Raw genomic sequence first — 19018 nt, forward strand, 5'->3', positions numbered from 1 at the left:
ATAATAATATGTATTAATAAATTAGTGACTGTACAAATGACTCATTCTGTGAAACCACACACACTTGAAAACATCTTGTTCTCTCCCTAGACATTCTTCATCAGAAAATGACAGAAACATGTGCATCAGCCCATATTGGTGGTGTAAACATCGTGCTTTTGGAGGGCATTACACCAGACATCCAGTCAGTATCAGTTACAGCTTTCTTTTACCACAGTTTTCTCCCCTGAACAATATATTTTCATTTTTGACTTTGAAAGTTTCAACCTAACTGCTAACGTTCTGTATTGATCGGCGGTTTCTTATTACGATCTACTTTTTTTCTTCTGATCAACAAATCCATACTTATTAAAACCTACTTTTCCTGACACTTCTTCTCTTATATTGATTTAAAAAAAAAATTAAATGAATTTTCTGTTATATAAAAATGCTATAATGCAGTATTTTCATTTTTGTATTGTTTGATGGCTTCACTTTAGTTTCTTTTGTAATTTTTCTATTATGTAATTTTTGGATCAATTGTCTTGGAAACATTTTTGTAATTCTTAAATTACCTGTCTGGAAACTTCTGTTTTTCTGCCTCTCTCACTGGCAGACTGGAGGATTTCCCAACCTCCCCTACCAGCACAGCCAAGCAAGAGTTTCTGTATGTTTCTGCCGTTCCATTGTATCTCTTGCCTATTCCCCCATAACCATTAATACAACCTGACATAACTCCATAACTAGAATTAATTCATGGCTGTTTTTAAAAAAAATAAAAATTAAATAAAAAAGGCTCATGCAATTAGTAGCCTATCTAATACAGCTGTCTGCCTAAGTCTGTCTAATAGTGTCAGAGTTGTCAACTAGAATGAGTTGTGAATGGTAGAAAGTTCAGTTCACTCTTAGCTTGTTTCAGAGTAAAAAGGTCAGCGTTTTGTCCCGTATGTAGTATAAATGACCAAGCGAAAGTAAAATGTTCTCAAATAATTGATTTTTCTGTTAGATAAGGCTTTGGTTATGGTTCAGTTACAGGTATTCTAATAATGTATAAGTGGTAAAGTATAAATACACAAGCTAGGACTATTTACTTTCTAAAGTATGTATTGGAAATGCATTAGTTTGCCTCTAGATTGTTGATTTTTAATGGGAGTGTCTTTACTTAATATATATTAAGACTTAAATAATTGATCATAAGTAACAGATTTAACATGTCAGTGGTATAACTATATCTTTTTCAGTCCAGATATTCTAATATGAGAGAAACTCTGGCATATGAGTGCAGGCAATTTTTTTTTGCTAGTAACTTTTATATTTTATATTTTATACACTATTAATAGTCTTTAAAACTGCTAAAACAGAGCTCAGCCATTATATGCTGAATGATCTACGAATAATGCATGGAATGCTTTAACCTTCACACTTTGTGTTTTCATCATTGTGTACTAACTGACTATTTTCCATCACACATGTAGGACTGTGAAATGCCCATGTTCTCATCTTTCATTTTTTCCTCATTTGCTTCATCATGGTTCTCTGTTGGCAGACAGTAATGATGCATAAACTCCATCATCTGTTAATTAAGAGATACAAGCACTGGCTATAGATTTATACATTTTTACATCATTAATTACTGATGTGTTTGCTGTGTTTTAGGACTGTGGTGAAGTGCAACATCGCTAAGTCTCAGGCTCTCTACAGTGCGCAGCGTGGGCTGAAAACAAACAATGCTGCTGTGTTTAAAGTGGGTGCCATCATGATCAATATCCCACAACACCCTGCAACCCTTCATAGCATGATGGTCCGCAGCTCTCACCAGCTCTCCAAACAGATCTCCGACCTCATCCGCCAGCCCTCTAACCCGTGAGTAGAAAGCAAGAAGAGGACTCTTACTTCAGTCCACTAGCGTGTGCATCACCCTAAATGATCTATTCTAATTATATCTACATTAATTCTGTAAATTAATATTGATAATGGTTCACTGCGTCTTTATATTATTTTACATGCTATTGCTGATATTAATTTAGATCTATTATTATAGCCCACCCCCAAATCGGGAAGAAACACCTACCCCTCAGCCATCTGATAAAGCCTCAAGTATTAATCAAACTCCAGTGGAGGCCACTGAGTATCCACAGCTGCCTGAAGGACTGGAGAAAAAGCCAATTGTCCTGAAGTTCAGTGCCATGCTGGATGGGATCACTATTGGTGCGGCCCTGCTACCCTCGCTCAAAGCAGAGTACAAGATGGGCAGAATGAAGAGCCATGGGATGACTGGTATAAGCAATGGCATATTCTAAATAAATGAATGTATTGCATTTTTCACATTTTCCTTTATGTTTATCAGGCTAGACGTTAGTCTAATATTCTGCTTTGGTTTGCAGGTGCACAGACAAGGTTCACATTTGAGCTTCCCAGTCATAAGTTGTGTTTCCAGTCCAAATTGTCCCCAGCCGATGTGACTTCTGTGCCTCCATCAGCCAGCCTTACCCTGCCACAAGTTACCATGTCTGGAGAGTACATCATACAGGAGCATGAGGGCCACAGCGATACAGCCTGGGCCCCTGATGACATGCCAACCAAACACGGCAGTTATCTGCAGGGCAACTATCTGCGTTGTGTGGCTGAGGTGAGCAATTTTCCATGTAAAATGACCAGGTGCAGAATGTCTGTCCATAAAAATGATTATCTATCAAGCTTATTTTGAAATACCTAGTAGTAGATGGGTAAAGCTGTGTGGAGAGAGTATGTTATACAGTATGCACATCACATGCACATAGAGATGTATTTTCGGCACTCAGTAAACATGGCACTCAGTTTTGTTTTGTTTTTTTATCTGTCAGATCGGCTCATTTGAGCATAGCCTAACCACAGACCTGCTGAATCACCTGGTCTTCCTTCAGAGGGTTTTCATGAAGGAAGTTAACGAGGTCATCCAAAAAGTCTCAGGTACCCAGATGTTATGATCAAGAATAATAAAAAAATATGATTAATTGATTTTGAAATGAAATATTAAACATGGTGTGTGTGTGTGTGTGTGTACGCAGGAGTTGAACAGCCCATTCCCTTGTGGAATGAACATGATTTGTTAGCTGATGGGGACAAACCTAAGATCCTTCTCTATTCCCTCAACTTAATGTTTAAGGTAAAAAAATTTTTAATCCAGCACAGAGCTTGTTCAGTTGAAATCATTTGACTACATCTATAAGTGTGATCCTGATGAACGACAGTAAAGCATTTGATTAACAGTGATAATGTGACTAACTTTAGGGAATCCAGATGACAGCCACCACTCCTTCTATGAGAGCTGTGAGATTTGAGACTGGTTTGATTGAGCTGGAACTGTCCAATCGAATTCAGTGCAAGTCCACGCCCACTGGAAGCAGCTACCTAAAGCTGTTTGGGAAATGTCAAGTGGATTTGAATCTTGCACTTGGACAGATTGTTAAACACCAGGTTTTCTTCATTTTCACTTGTACTGCTCCAGAAATGTACACTTAATTAGTACAGTAATTACAACGCCTTAATTGCCTTTCCTTTCCATCTTAGGTCTATGAGGAGGCAGGGTCTGATTTTCATCAAGTGGCATATTTTCGTACACGGATTGGATTGCGCAATGCTCTCCAGGAGGAGATCAGTAGTTGCTCTGACAAAGAGGCCGTGCTTATCACACTCAATCGGCCAATAGTGTTTGCCCAACCAGTGGCATTTGACAGAGGTAAAACTGTTTTTAATTAAATTTCCTTTCCACACAACTTAAAAATCCCACACTACTATTTATTTATGCAGGCTTTCCACTATAAGCATGTGGATGTTTTGTTTAACTTTGTGACTTTAACGGTAAACTATTTGCTGATGGATTCACCTATTTGTTCAGCGTTCTTAAATTTCCACGGTTTGTTGAGCTTCTTTTTAATGTTGATTTGTGAACAAATAGGTTATGCAGAATAGTGGATGTTAGTCGTGGATCAGTTTTTCAAGCTTCAGTAAATTACTAGAAACAAATCAGAGGACGATAGACATTTAGTATTTGTTAGCTAACTATTAACTAAAGAATTTGGGAGGTGGGGTGGCGTGTTTTTATTAGACACTCTTACATTAAATGTTATTGTGAGCATGTGAAGTAGAAAATTTATTCATTTTCCTGGCTCCTTTTTCACGGTCACATGGTGGCTTTAAAATGATCAAATCTATTCCTTGTTTGCTTTTAAAATTCTGTTCTATATGATGGGTTCGATATTTGACATTTTGCACTGTGAATTTCAGCTGTACTGTTCTGGTTAAACTATAAGGCAGCATATGATAACTGGAAGGAGCAGCGGCTGGCATTAAACTCTGATATCCACATGGCCACTAAAGAGGTGGTTGACAAGCTACCTGCGATCCAGCAGACTAGTGTTCAGGCCTTTAGTACACTCTTCCTGCAGCTGACAGTCAATGACTTGGGCATCTGTCTGCCCATCACTAGCACCTCACCGGTAAACTCCAGACACAGCAAACCCTTCACACAATTTAATTTTTGTTCTGAAGATGAAAATGATTATTATTAACGCTTTTCTCATTCAAACTGTTGTCCTTCAGGCTAATCATAGTTTGGATTTTGATGCTGGCTCAGCATTGGTTCTGACTATAGAAAGCACTCTGATCACAGCCTGCTCGTCTGAGTCTCTGGTCAGTAAAGGACACTTTAAGAACTTCTGTATCAGATTTGCTGAGGGTTTTGAGATGTCATGGGATGACTGGAAGCCTGAAGTCAGAGGGGATCTGGTCATCAATGCCTGTGAGTTGCAATACAACAATGCTTTATATTGTAAATGTAAAACAAAAACTGTGTGAATAGATTAGAATAGATATGAATGAGCTCTGTGTTTTCAGGTGTTGTTCCTGATGGTACATATGAAGTTTGCTCAAGAACTACAGGCCAAGCCTCAGCAGGTAGGCATATTTATGTTAGATGTGTGTTGCCTGTATTGTTTGCATGTAATCTTTCTGAGTACAAACTATTCATTGTGCAGAGAGCAACAGTGCAGGAACATGGACACTAAATATTCTGTGGAAGATGTGCGGGATAGACGTGCACATGGACCCCAATATCGGCAAGCGCCTCAACGCCCTGGGTAATACACTCACCTCGCTGACTTTTGAAGAGGACGTGGATGACATCGCAGATCTGAACTCAGAAAACATGGCTGACCTGTCAGATGAGGATGAGGGTGACGATATGTCCCCCACCGTCCACATGGTCAGTGCATCAGGTCTTTTGGAACAGCACTGGTTCTGGTGGATGTCACACATGTATTCAGTTCATTTGATGCTTTGATGCTAATCTTCTCCCTCTGTGGTTACAGTGATGTGGGAATTTGTATGAGCTGCACTCTGCATTAGTTTTCTGTGTGCACTATTCAAAACATGGTTCAATGCATTTATGTTTGTGAGAAGTGTGTTTTGGTGTATCTGTTTGTGTGGCCATTGTTTACAGTGTGTGGAAGGGGATGGCAGCCCCAGACTCTCATTCAGGAAGCGGTTGGTGAACAGCTTTCTGGGTCTTAACCCTACGCTGTCCCCACTATCACCTTCATCACCCACTGTGTATCGGGATGCTTCCACTGCAAGCTCAATCAGTCGTGCCAAGTCGAGAAGTGTGCGACTGCCTCCTTCTGCCAGCGCACAAAGAACTAGACACCCTAGACCCTTATCATGGGGCTGTGTATGTACTACAGAGTTCTCAGCTAGCTTACTTTCGCTTTGTCTCTCTTGACCTGTCTCACTCTGCATCTTTATCCCCTGCATCTGCGTTGTTCTCGGGTGGAAGATTGTTTGAAAACTAAACTCAATCAAAAACACACGTGGAATGATCATTATAGTCAAATGACTTTGTGGTACCAACTCCATTTTGGACCTGTGGAAATTTTTTTGATATTTTTGCTATTTTTGAATTCTCTTCTCAAGTGAAATTCAATGAGCACTGAGGGTGTCCAGACAGTGGAGCTGTAGGGGCAGGTTTGACTTTTCTGGATCTTCTTACTCTTCTGACATCTGACCCTTCTCATTCTGACAAATTGGTGACCAACCTTGTTTTGGTTCACCTTTCCCACCAATTTTAGAGGGTCAAAGGGGTATGCTTTACTGAGAGTGTGTGTGAATGGAGTACATTTCGGTAATCAGTGTTTGTGGAGTGTGCTGCCGTTTTGATTGTTGTTTGGTGGTTTGATAAGTGTGTGACAAATGCTCCAGCATGCGCCTTATAAGGAGCATTGTGTTCAGCTCTGGGGTTGTGATTTTTGGGTTTTGCATTCTTTATGCATGCATGCGCTTGAAAGTGGAGCTTTTGATACTTACTTAGTATTGATCATCCTTTTCTTTATCCAGGAGTCCATTGACCCACGGAGACAGGCTGTAATGGGTAATCAGATCATCGATCCCCGAGGGCGGAAATTCACCAAACGCCTGGTGGATATAAGAGAGCTTAATGAGCAAGCTAAAGTCATTGACGACCTTAAGTAAGACATCTACGCAATCAATAAGGCAAACCCACCAGTAATTTTGATGCATAAATGGACACACTCTGTCTTTCTCTCTCTAAGGAAACTTGGCGCGAGTGAAGGCACAATAAATCAGGAAATTCAGCGCTACCAACAGCTGGAATCGGTTGCAGTAAACGATATCCGCCGTGATGTGCGCAAAAAACTCCGTCGGTCCAGCATGAGGGTGAGGACACCTTCATTAGCCATTACAGCTTGTTCCTGTGTACGCACTCTCAGCAAACAAACAACTATAATCAATGTTTCAGGCTGCATCTCTGAAGGATAAATGGGGTTTGGGATACAAGCCCAGTTACAACCGGTCAAAGAGCATCTCAGCTGCAGGTAGACCAGCCATGAAGAGAATAGAGAGGCAGAGGTATATACACTTTGATATATTCGCTTGACCTGTTGAACTTTCATATACATACAGTATATGTATTTTGTGAAGAATGAATATTTGTGTCTGTTCTGTGTTAGTTCCAGACTTGGAGATGTGGATGATCTGCCGGACATTAAAGTGGAAGCTGCATCTCCGGGGCCAAGGGTTACCTTCAGTATTGACACGGTAGTGTGTATCTGTGTGTCTCTGTGCGTGCGTGCGTGTGTCTCTGTGCGCGCGTCTCTGTGCGCGCGTCTCTGTGCGCGCGTCTCTGTGCGCGCGTCTCTGTGCGCGCGTCTCTGTGCGCGCGTCTCTGTGCGCGCGTCTCTGTGCGCGCGTCTCTGTGCGCGCGTCTCTGTGCGCGCGTCTCTGTGCGTGTGTGTGCGTCTCTGCACGTGCGTCTGTGTGTGCGCGTGCGTCTCTGCGCGTGCGTCTCTGCGCGTGCGTCTCTGCGCGTGTGTCTCTGTGCGTGTGTGTGCGTGCGTCTCTGTGCGTCTCTGCACGTGCGTCTCTGCGCGTGCGTCTCTGCGCGTGCGTCTCTGTGCGTGCGTCTCTGTGCGTGTGTGTGCGTCTCTGTGCGTGTGTGTGTGTCTCTGTGCGTGCGTGCGTGTGTCTCTGTGCGTGCGTGTCTCTGTGCGTGCGTGTTTGTGTGAGTTTTCAAGTGTTTACTGTACATTATCACTGTGTGCTGTAAAAGATTCTGTGTCTTCATGATTACATCACTTATTAGTAGAACACCACATTCCACTGTTTTTTTGTGTGTTTTTCTCCACATACTCATGTTTCTTCCTCCTGTGATTTTTGTTTAGCTATACATTTACTGACCCTGTGCATGTGTCATGGACAGAGAGGTTCTTTTTATAATTGTTTTTGTTGCCAGAGCCTTTCCTGCACATGCACATACACAGGAACACACCTAGAATTTTAATTTTCAATTCGTTCTTTATGCATTCATTTATGTTTTAAGATGAGTAATGAGGCCCTGGACACCCTACAAACTTCACTTCTACCCCCCCAGAGTCCAGCTGACTCTGTCTTTAAGGTACTGCCTTGTTGTGGAAATCACTTTATAACCATAACCGAATCGAAGAGCTCTGCATAGTACAAATGGAGCTGCAGTACATCTGGCCTGGCTTCTGGTTTACTTCTTCCTGTCTGTTACATGACACAAATGTCTTTCTTTTACATTCTCAAATACACACAGACAATACATTGTGTTAATGTCTTCTACATCTCTTCTACAACTCGTTTCATATCTGGTGCATCGCTCTCTTATTCTATTTGATCATATCATTCTTTTCATCTGTCTGTCTTTTCACTGCTTCATCCCTCTCTCCTCCGTTGGGTTGCAAAAGGTGCATGAATTTGGGAAAAGGACATTTTCTCTGATACTAACATGGTTATTGGAGGTCAACAGATTTACTTACCATTAGTATATATTAGATTCTTAAAACAAGCTTAATGATAGATTGATAATGTAATTATCACAGTGTAATTGAGGCTTTGCAATATAATATCGGAACATAATGATTGTTTGTACATGGGTACACTTTATTTGTTAGATTTCAGGTTTGAATTCGAAGGCAGAATATGACTAAGTTTAAATACAGCAAAATCCGGTAGATGCAAAATAATTGGCTGTGTCCCTTACCAGAACTTGCTTTATTGGCCACTATCATTTGTAGCATTATGGAGGGATTTATAGATAACTGCCGGATCATTGAAAAGACTGACAAAAATGATTATGGTCTGTTCGATGAATAGCTAGGTAAGTGGATGAGTAGATGCTCTGACTGTTGACTCTCACTGGTTGTTAAAGTTCCCGGAGGAGACAGAGATGGACTTGTTGTCTGTCGCCGCTGACGATTCCACCCGCATTTATCCATCAAGCACAGTGTTCAGTACACCCAACACACCTGAAGTCTTCTCACCCAGCATTCCCTTCCAGCCCGATGACAGTCGCCGTGATGACTTGTCCACCTCTTCATCTGAGGACTCTGACAAAGATGATGAGTTTGACCGTGAGCGAGCACACAGCTACCCTCGCCGTCCAGGGTGAGCTCCATACTCAACAGAGTTTAAAAACATTTAACAAAAAAAAAATTAGACTATATTTTATAGTCCAGTTCTGCCTGCAGTCCCACAACTCCCCCCAACTTATCAACCAAGCCCAGACCTCTGCTGTTCCATTTTCTTTAAAATTCATATTGCATATGCAATTTCACCGGTGTTCCAACAGTGGTCTGAAACAGATGTCTGAAATAAAGAATCTACAAAAATGTGCTGCATGACGATGTTGCAAAACGATTTCTAAAGTACATTTGAGGTTATATAGTTTCACAGGTATAGGAACAATTTAATATAACTCGATACTTGCAAACTGTGTTTCCCAGAACATCTCAGAAAAAGTCATCAGCATTAGCAGCACTGTTTAGCGAGCGGTGGCCGGCCACGCCTCCTCAGCGTGGAGCGGTGGCTCCGCCCACTGAGCGCAACATTGACTTTGAGCTTGATATACGTGTGGAGATTGACAGTGGCAAATGTGTGTTACATCCAAACATACAGCTGCTAGAGCATGAGGAGATTGCAATGCGCAGGTGAGTACATTTAAAAGAATGCAGGAGGGTACATAGTTGGAATTGGTGCCTGTTTTGAAAGCCCTCTCTTTCCTACCTGTAGAAGTTGTGATCGAAGCTCACGTAGTTTGGATCAGGAATCTCCTCCAAAGAGGCGGAAGCTGCAGCCCAACTTCACCTCCAGCTCCAGCATGCTGAGTGCTAAGAGAGTTCCTTCCTCTCTCCAAGGCAAGAGCGGTGACATTGAGAACACCATCTTTTACATTCCTGGAGTGGACGTTAAGGTCAGCATCCACACATTCATGCATGTGAATTAATGTTAATGTAAACAGGCACATATTCTAACACAGTCGCTTTAAACGCAAATACTTCTTTCACAAAAAAATTTGGCTAAGGTTTTTTGCTTTTTTTTTTCTAATTTATCTTGAACTGTGTAGTTCATTAGATGTGTGAACCATGTCTTCACAGCTACATTACAACTCCAAGACCCTAAGGAGTGACTCACCCAACACCTCACGAGGCTCATCATTACCCCGAACACTCTCCAAAGAGTCCAAGCTGTATGGTATGAGAGACCTGCCTGGCCCTATGGCCACGGCTCCTGGCAAGTCTAACACACTTCTGCCCCCTCCTTCCCCTCCTCCCCCTCCTCTTTCCTCAGGTACATATACTTTTTATTTCGTTCCCATCAATGTTTGCACCAGCCGGGCCTCGTGCATGTACCCTAGCCCAGCCTGTTTGCCTGGAGCATGGCAAAGCACATAGTGTTCAGCTAATCTCTGCATTACTTTAGTGCTTCTCTATTTATTTCTCTCCTTTACCAGCGAATGTATTTTGTTGTAAACATTTATGAGGGTAATGTCTTGTCTTAGACAGTGTCTGTGTGTCTTGTTAGTTTTTGAATGGCTCAGTATGCCACATACTTTTTCTTTATGAAATGGCACTGCTTTAGATTGAAGTTCTATTCATTCAGAGTAAAATTAGTTTTTGTTTTTAAACAAAGAAGGCCACAGAAGGAAACACTTTGACATTTGCTTTTCTCTCAGTGTTTTTAAGTATAATTCATCAGTAGCCTGTGCTCCACATGATAAGAGTGCATGTATGATTTGAAGTCCTTCATAACTGGCTCTGGAATCATAAACCTGCTAAACGGTGTCAGTGTTTTTGTGCCTGCACTTTAGAAAGCATGGGGCCTTTTGCAAGTAATGAGATGCAGTTCTCAGTATAAGTATAAAAGTCCTTAATGTGTGTCATTTTGTGTAGCTAAAGGCAAGGCAAGTGGTGGTGTGAAGACTGCGAAGTTGTATGCATGGGTGGCCCTGCAGACTCTTCCAGAAGAAATGGTTATTAGCCCATGCCTGTTGGACTTCCTTGAAAAAGCACTGGAGACCATCCCCATTACCCCAGTGGACAGGAACTATACAAGTATGTACATTACATATAACAATTCAGAATTACATTGTGTACTTTAGTTTATGTATGTAGTATTCATACTGCTCTAAGTAGTATCCAGTTATTAGAAAAATGAATGTATAATGTTTTGTCTGAACAGCAATGAGTGCACCAGAGGAGGACGTTGGTCATTTTGACTCTGTGGATCCACTGGAGGAGTCTCAGGTCTCTCTGGTGTCATCCTCTACCTCCCCATACTCCTCATTCCCTGTGGATGTGGTTGTCTACGTCAGAGTACAGGTAAATACAAGCAAGCAGCTGTCATATCAGCCCTTCCTTTTGCTTCAGAGGAAGTGCATCTGGATATGTAAAGAGTTAGTATTATCCTTATTGGCTTTTCGCAAAATTGGATATAGACAGCAAAAATTTTTAAACTGTTTAGTAATTTTTCATCCTAGCTGTTGTGTGACTTTTTGGTTACAATCAGATGTGTATATTCTCATTTAGCCATCTCAGATCCGGTTCAGCTGTCTGCCTATGTCTCGAGTGGAGTGTATGCTGAAGCTGCCCTCTCTGGACCTTGTCTTCTCCTCCAATAGGGGTGAGCTTGAATTTCCTGGCTCCACCCACCCTTCTGACACACAGCACACACCCTCTTCCACGCCTCCTTCTATGCACAGTAACCTCAGAATGCCTGGCAGCAAAGGTAGGTGTATCTGGCTACTCATGGTGATGTATGTCATTTTGTATATTTCTATGGTGAATTGTTAACATAGCCAGTGGTGTCTTTATCAGGTCCATTCTTGGGTTTGGGAAGCCCTCTGGGGCGGAGTCGACATAGCAGTAGCCAATCCGATTTATCTGGCCCAGCCACTAACTCCTCTGGACTGAGCTTCACGGCATGCATGTCAGATTTCTCCCTCTATGTGTTCCATCCATATGGAGCTGGCAAACAGAAGTCTGCTGTGACTGGACTGCCACCAGGCCCAGGACCACTGGGTGAGTTAATAATATAGAACTGTTTCTACGTTTGTCAATCATATAGAAGTTAGAAAATCTGTATGAACACTTGCTAGAGTTGTTGTATATGCTTGTGTTAGGAGCTGTAGAAGAGGAAAGCACATCTGTGACTGGCAGGAAGGATTCACTCTCCATTAACCTGGAGTTTGTTAAAGTCAGTCTGTCCAGGATGAGGCGTACAGGATATCCTGCCTTTTTTGACACATCAGTTGCCAGCAAGGCTGGAAAGATGGACACCACCCTCATTAACATTTCAGGTGCATTAACACTATCTAGTCTTTTATAGTTCTGTGAGAATGAACTGTAATTTACTCTGAAATCTGAAACGGGATTTGTGTCTGTTCTTATTTAGCGGTATGTGATATTGGCTCGGCTTCCTTCAAGTACGACATGAGACGCCTTAGTGAGATTTTGGCCTTCCCAAGGGCCTGGTACCGTCGCAGCATTGCTAGACGACTGTTCCTAGGCGATCAGACCATCAATCTACCAGGTCAAACATGATGTTTTCCGTCTCTTACAATTTTGTTTCCATAGAAGTGTTGATAACTTAGAGTTCGAGTCAGGCTTGTATGCACAAGAAAAACAAAAATTCTGTGTGTGTGTTTTTAGCATCAGGCCCAGCAACCCCAGACTCTGCAGAGAGCGTAGCCCAGCACCTGTCTCCTGAGTCCACCCGGAAGGCTTATTTTAGGACATGGGACAGCCAGTCAGCCCAGCACCCCTCCTCAAGTGTATTTAATGAGTCCACCCTACCCAGCCACACACACCTCAAATCCCCTGCTACAGGACGCACCCGCAGCGTGTCTGACTCCTCCGCCCCCCGCAGAGGTTGCTTTAAAAACATGTTTCTGCTTAGTGAATTCCACATGTGAATGTTATTTGCTTAACAATGTTGTTGTTTTTGCCAGCAGACTCTGTAACGAAGACGTCTACTCCATCTGTCCGTAACAACAAGGCAACAGCACAGCAAGGATCACCGTGGGAAACACTGGTGGTGTTTGCCATCAACCTCAAACAGCTTATTGTTCAAATGAACATGAGCAACGTCATGGGCAACAACACGTATGAGCCTAACCTTAAACCACACACTACCTCCTTTATTTATACTTTAATACACATTTAATACTCAGTAATTATTATACCACACCAGTTTGCCAGCACTAACAAACTGTATTTCATTACAAGTATATATTGTTATACATAACTTTATCTATTTATAGTTGTGAATATTATGCCTTTTACTGTTACTATAGATTTTATTACAAATATTTTTAAATCTGTTTTCGTCAGCATGCTACTATAGAAATCAAGTCAAGTCAAGAAGCTTTTATTGTCATTTCAACCATATATAGCTGACGCAGTACACGGTGAAATGAAACTAAACAAAAACCACAGAACTAAGGACTTAAAGTAAGTTAGTCCTAGCCACATAGAGTGTGTTCAGTGTCTGAGGAGTCTGATGGCTTGTGGATAGAAACTGTTACACAGTCTGGTCGTAAGGGCCTGAATGCTTCGGTACCTTTTTCCAGATGGCAGGAGGGTGAAGAGAGTGCGTGAGGGATGTGTGGTATCATCCACAATGCTGTTGGCTTTGCGAATGCAGCGTGTGGTGTAAATGTCCATGATAGAGAGAAGAGAGACTCCAATGATGATCTCAGCTGTCCTCACTATCTGCTGCAGCGTCTTGCGATCCGAGATGGTGCAATTCCTAAAATAGACAGTGATGCAGCTGCTCAGGTGATGGAGATGGTGTTGAGTGACCATGTCCCATTCAGCGTAGCGTGGTCTCTCTCTACTCTCCTGAAGTCAACAACCGTCTCTTTAGTTTTAGCAACATTCAAAGACAGGTTGTTGGATTTACACCAGGCAGTTAGCTGTTTCACCTCCTCTCTGTATGCTGACTCGTCAATGAGAACACACACATGCGCACACACACACACACACAGAGCAAATGCATAATACATACTGAATACAACTGAATTTAACTGTTTCTGTATGTGTAGCTGGACAACAAGCGGTTTAAAGAGTCAGGGGCGTCTGTCAGTGGGCAGTAATAGAGATCGGGAGATTAGTATGGCTGTTGGATTGGGACGCTCCAAACTGGACTCTAAAGGAGGAGTGGTGGGAGGAAACATAGACGTGAATACACTTGAGATGGTCTGTAAGTACACACTTCAAGCACTTTTTTAACAACAGTTAACATGAAAGTTTCATTTTGGCTGTTTTTATTTAGTTTTGCATTTACTGCTAAAATGATGTCCTGCAGTCATCTATACAGGGACCATTTGTTTAAAAAATAAAGATCTTGGTCAGTTTTTTTAACTGTTCTGGACAATGAAATCTTTAATCTCTTTGCTGAATACTTGAACAGACATATTGTACTAAGATCGGTGGTGTTTTTTGTTTAATGTCTTGTAGCTCATATTTCGGAACACCCCAACCAGCAGCCAAGCCATAAGATTCAGATCACCATGGGCTCTACAGAGGCACGGCTTGACTACATGGGCTCCAGTATCCTAATGGGGGTCTTTAGTAATGCCAATCTCCAGCTGCAGGATGAGTGGAAGGTCAATCTTTGCACTGAAGCCAGCCTATCAGAGAAAAGGTAATCTTCTCCTACCTGGGCAGAGTCAAATCAAAAGTCCAAAGGGTTGGAAATGACTTCACAGATCTGTTTCATTCAAACAGGTTTAGTGTTGATAAGTTGTGTTGCATATGCTTGGTTAGCGTAATGGTTTAGTTTTAAGATTACGACAATAGGAGCTGTTGGAATATATGCCAGGAATTATAAAAGGTATACAGAATGGCCCATCACAGAATAATATGCTGTATAGGTACCCCCGAAATGTTAACTGTCCTGTTCAACACTGATCTTAAACCAGTAACTGATCATAAAACAACAGTAAATTGGTCTAGTCTCTGTGTGATCACCTGTAGTTTTAATAAATAGCTCTATGATCTGTGTGTGTGTGTGTGTCCTGCAGTGAGATCTTTGTGCATGGAGACCTGCAGTGGGATATCTTCCAGGTGATAATTTCTCGGTCCACCACTCCTGATCTGATCAAGATTGGCATGAAGTTGCAGGAGTTTTTTACTCAGCAGTTCGACACAAGCAAGCGTGCCTTGTCCACCTGGGGTCCGGGGCCTTATCTGCCCCCTAAAGCACCAATGACTAATGTGGACAAAGTAGCTGCCGATCTCTGTGAGTGTGGATGTGGGTGTTTGAGTGTGTTATGCAGTATATGGTTACATTTGCTAGTGTGTAAAACCATACTGTTATTTATGTGAGCATCTCTCTCTCCCAATCATTCTTAGATATGGATGCAGCTCATCATCGGCACTGGCCGGCCGTGCTAAAGATGGTGGCTGGCTGTCACATCTCACTCTTCCAGATGCCACTCCCTGAGGATGCTGTGCAGCTTGGGGGCTCAATGAGTCTCCATGGGAACCACATGACCCTGGCATGTTTCCATGGACCCAACTTCCGCTCCAAGTCGTGGGTTTTGTTTCACCTTGAGGAGCCCAACATTGCCTTCTGGACTGAAGCTCAGAAGATCTGGGAGGATGGTACTGAAACTTGCATAGGTGACATTATGTTAAACTAATATAACACAATCAGGCCACATTCTATGGCCCACTTGCTCTCTCTCCCCCTCTCTCACACACACACACAATCAATCTCTCTCCTGTTCTCTCTCTCACTCAGACCCAGGTTCCAGTGAAGACTCCACCTATATTGTGCAGACTCTAGACTTTCACCTTGGACACAACACTATGGTGACTAAGCCATGCGGTGCACTAGAAAGCCCCATGGCAACCATCACTAAGGTAACCCGTCGTCGACATGAGAACCCACCTCATGGAGTGGCCACGGTTAAGGAATGGTTCAGCTACGTCACAGCTATGCGGAATGAAGGTAAAAAACCTAAATTTTTTTTTCTGTATTCTCACTTTTTTGGAAAAAGTGGCTGGATAAAAAAAAAATAACAAACTTTAAACCCCTCACCTGTCACTTTCATTCTATTTCTCCAACTCACAGAGCTGAATCTGTTGCGGAACGTGGATGCAAATAACTCAGACAGTGGAGCTGCTGCTAAAAGCTCCAGTCTACTGAGTGGGTTTCGCGGTTCATCCAGCTACAACCATGAGACTGAGACCATATTTGCTTTGCCTAGGATGCAGCTTGATTTCAAATCTATCCATGTGCAGGACCCAGAGGAGCCATCCCTCAGCGGTATAACCAAATCACATAGCCCACTGAAAACTGACACTTTCTATGTTCATCATTTAAGAGGAATAATTTTGCTGTGTGTGTGTTTGTGCATGTAGATCCTAGCAGCAAGCCCAAAGTGGAATGCAGTGTGGTGACTGAATTCACTGATCACATCTGCGTTACCATGGATGCTGAGCTCATCATGTTCCTGCATGATCTGGTTTCTGCATACTTAAAGGAAAAAGAAAAAGGTGATGCGTGTCATATTAGCAGTCAAAACAAACCTATCAAATGCTAACGATCTTAAGAGATTACAAGATTTCCCGTTTTGTTTTAGCTCATTCTGCTATAATGAATATAGTTTCCATGCTGATCAGTTAGTATATTAGGTGAATGTGTGACTGTGTTGATGTGTGTGCTGCAGCCCTATTCGCACCTCGCATGTCTGCCTCACGGCCGGGTCAGAAGAGCCCCACAGCACTGCAGGAGGACAGGGCTGGTGAGAAGGACCAGCCTAAAGAGGATGGTGTGAACTACACCACTGTGGACTGGAGAGAGTTTCTGTGCAATACCTGGCACCTGGAGCCCACACTGCGGTAACTTAACACTGCGCTCACCTGTTCTGTCTGCACTCACCACTATCAAAGATCATGATATATGATATTATTATTAATAACAACTATAAATATTATTAAGAAATAATTGACTACCAGCCTTCTTGTGTAAACACTTCTACAAACAATTCGGCTAAACCTAATTTGTATACATCTTGATAACCAGCTCCAGGTGATACTACTTTTTGTCATATATCCACTACTGCTAGTTTTCCTTAAAGACACTGAATAATGCTGCAGTGTCGTATAAACATTTCAGGTTGATTTCATGGACAGGCCGGAAAATTGATCCGGTGGGAGTGGACTACATCCTGCAGAAACTCGGCTTCCATCACGCAAGAACTACAATACCCAAGTGGCTTCAGAGAGGTGTGATGGACCCCCTGGATAAAGTTCTGTCTGTTCTCATCAAGAAACTGGGCAATGCACTGCAGGATGAGAAGGAGAAGAAAGGAGGAAGAGACAAAGATGAACATTAACAAACTTTCTCTGAAGGTTTCAATCATTTCCTTCCCGTTCTCACTCTCACTCTTTTAAATGTGAACACTAGACCATTACATGTCAGTAAGCTAATCACTGGATTTGTTAACGCCTCTGTACAGTTTCCGTATCTTCTGTGTATTTTTAATCAACTCTAACTTGCTGCTGAATTCCAGATGGACTTTGCTCTGTGGATCATACGCACTTATACATTCTAGGTTTCATGAACACTATACTATCATGGTGAGAACCACAAGTGTTTGATCTGTAGCTGTACAGTATAAATGTAAAAAGCAGTGTCTTGTAGTGTTACTCACTCAAGCTTAATGAAAATTCCACTTGATTTTTATTGTTTTTATATTTATATATCATTTTAAAAGTCAGAGGACATGTGCCAATTGTTGTTTTGCATAATTGTTACTGCCTGTCACATTCTGTGAGAGCCAAGAGATGTGAAGCATGTGTCCTTAAGCACATCAGTTCATTTTAAAAGTGACCAAAAGTTCCAATGCCTGATCTACATTGGGCTCAAAACAACCGCAACAGATCAAACCTGGACTTGTATTTCAAAATGTGAATCTTTCTAATATATCTGATTTGTATTGACTTACACAGCCGAATATTTTAATATCATTAATGTGCAAGTCATGACTCGTTAGGCGTGTGTGAATTTTTAATGTATAGCTGTGCAGTAGACTACTGTGTGTATATATGCAGAATTGACTATGAATAAAAAAATTGACGGCACAAATCTGCCTCACTGTAATATTATAAACTTTTCCTTCAGAAAGATGTTGAAATTAGCTATAATACAAAAGCATTTAGTGCTGTCTAAAAATTTAGCTATCAAGGTTTCATTTTAAAGGATGTCTTGTGTGTTAGATTTCCGTTAGATTTAATTAAGAAAGTTACTGCAATTGTTTGAGTATTCCAGAAACTAATGATCTGCTGAGATCAACACTAGTTTTCACAGAATGGTACAAAACACAGTATCTAGTGAGCAGCAGTTACCTGAGTACAGATGCCTTGTCTATTAGAGTTCAGAGAATGACAAGACTTGTTTGAGCTGAATATAGGAGGTCACAGTAAGTCAACCATGATGAGTAGAAAGTAAAAGCATCTCAGAATGCACAACACACAACTTTGAGGCAGATTATACTGGGTTCCACACTGCCAAACTATTCACCATACTTTGGGGAAAAAGATTAGACAATTATTACCTAGTTGTTTTCTGCAAAAAGGGTAGGATCAGAATTTGGAAAGCAGCACAAATCCATGGATCCAAACTGCCTTGGATTAACATTACAAGCTGTTGGTGACAGTAATAGTAGGGGTAGCATTTTCTTTGGATATTCTTTAGGCCACTTAAGCAATTAAATATTTCAAGAAACTTATTTCTTTGCATATCTTTAAACGTTTGAGGTAAAGAACAGTGTCAGTCTGTGGAGCAGATAAGTTTAAGAGGCTCCAAGGTTAAAGAACAGACTAGTTTGGTGGTGCTGGGGCTTAAACTATATTGTTTGAGTCAATGCCTTTGTATGCTCTAGTCTGATTTGTTGCTTTCCTTGTGCATCCCTTTTAATACTACAGTTTACCAATCTTATATGGGGTATACTTCCAGCACAATATTGCACCAGATCACAAAATCCAAGTTCTTACCTGGTTTCATTTACATTTATATCATTTTAGCAGAATCCCTTATTCAGAGCAACTTACATTTTATCTCATTTTATACAACTGAGCAATTGAGGGTTAAGGGCCTTGCTCAGGGGCCCAGCAGTGGCAGCTTGGTGGATGTAGGAATCGAACTCACAACCTTCCGATTGGTAGCACAACACCTT

At 41.7% G+C, this 19018-nt stretch overlaps 1 protein-coding gene across 13 annotated transcripts in view; it reads left to right on the forward strand.

The window, feature by feature from the left end:
- Positions 1 to 17928, forward strand: part of kiaa1109 (KIAA1109 ortholog) — a 40425-nt gene extending 22497 nt beyond the window's left edge. The window contains exons 48-87 of one of the 13 annotated variants that reach the window (XM_060872215.1): positions 91 to 184; positions 596 to 646; positions 1636 to 1842; positions 2021 to 2256; positions 2364 to 2608; positions 2823 to 2928; positions 3027 to 3124; positions 3250 to 3435; positions 3529 to 3697; positions 4246 to 4457; positions 4561 to 4759; positions 4855 to 4914; positions 4995 to 5221; positions 5459 to 5686; positions 6349 to 6479; positions 6564 to 6687; positions 6770 to 6879; positions 6981 to 7071; positions 7850 to 7924; positions 8702 to 8937; positions 9276 to 9479; positions 9562 to 9742; positions 9927 to 10119; positions 10722 to 10883; positions 11011 to 11150; positions 11358 to 11556; positions 11646 to 11849; positions 11951 to 12127; positions 12223 to 12360; positions 12480 to 12698; positions 12782 to 12932; positions 13874 to 14031; positions 14289 to 14475; positions 14855 to 15072; positions 15186 to 15455; positions 15577 to 15786; positions 15910 to 16104; positions 16200 to 16334; positions 16508 to 16679; positions 16957 to 17928. In XM_060872215.1, coding sequence (XP_060728198.1) covers positions 91 to 184; positions 596 to 646; positions 1636 to 1842; positions 2021 to 2256; positions 2364 to 2608; positions 2823 to 2928; positions 3027 to 3124; positions 3250 to 3435; positions 3529 to 3697; positions 4246 to 4457; positions 4561 to 4759; positions 4855 to 4914; positions 4995 to 5221; positions 5459 to 5686; positions 6349 to 6479; positions 6564 to 6687; positions 6770 to 6879; positions 6981 to 7071; positions 7850 to 7924; positions 8702 to 8937; positions 9276 to 9479; positions 9562 to 9742; positions 9927 to 10119; positions 10722 to 10883; positions 11011 to 11150; positions 11358 to 11556; positions 11646 to 11849; positions 11951 to 12127; positions 12223 to 12360; positions 12480 to 12698; positions 12782 to 12932; positions 13874 to 14031; positions 14289 to 14475; positions 14855 to 15072; positions 15186 to 15455; positions 15577 to 15786; positions 15910 to 16104; positions 16200 to 16334; positions 16508 to 16679; positions 16957 to 17176 — 6818 coding nt within the window. In that variant the 3' untranslated portion in view covers positions 17177 to 17928. The remainder of the gene's footprint in view (positions 1 to 90; positions 185 to 595; positions 647 to 1635; positions 1843 to 2020; positions 2257 to 2363; positions 2609 to 2822; positions 2929 to 3026; positions 3125 to 3249; positions 3436 to 3528; positions 3698 to 4245; positions 4458 to 4560; positions 4760 to 4854; positions 4915 to 4994; positions 5222 to 5458; positions 5687 to 6348; positions 6480 to 6563; positions 6688 to 6769; positions 6880 to 6980; positions 7072 to 7849; positions 7925 to 8701; positions 8938 to 9275; positions 9480 to 9561; positions 9743 to 9926; positions 10120 to 10721; positions 10884 to 11010; positions 11151 to 11357; positions 11557 to 11645; positions 11850 to 11950; positions 12128 to 12222; positions 12361 to 12479; positions 12699 to 12781; positions 12933 to 13873; positions 14032 to 14288; positions 14476 to 14854; positions 15073 to 15185; positions 15456 to 15576; positions 15787 to 15909; positions 16105 to 16199; positions 16335 to 16507; positions 16680 to 16956) is intronic. The other 12 variants (XM_060872217.1, XM_060872220.1, XM_060872223.1 and 9 more) reach the window with 12 other exon arrangements.
- The last annotated feature ends 1090 nt before the right edge of the window (positions 17929 to 19018 follow it).

This window comes from Tachysurus vachellii, chromosome 6 (genome assembly GCF_030014155.1).
Source record: "Tachysurus vachellii isolate PV-2020 chromosome 6, HZAU_Pvac_v1, whole genome shotgun sequence".
Lineage (NCBI taxonomy): Eukaryota > Metazoa > Chordata > Actinopteri > Siluriformes > Bagridae > Tachysurus > Tachysurus vachellii.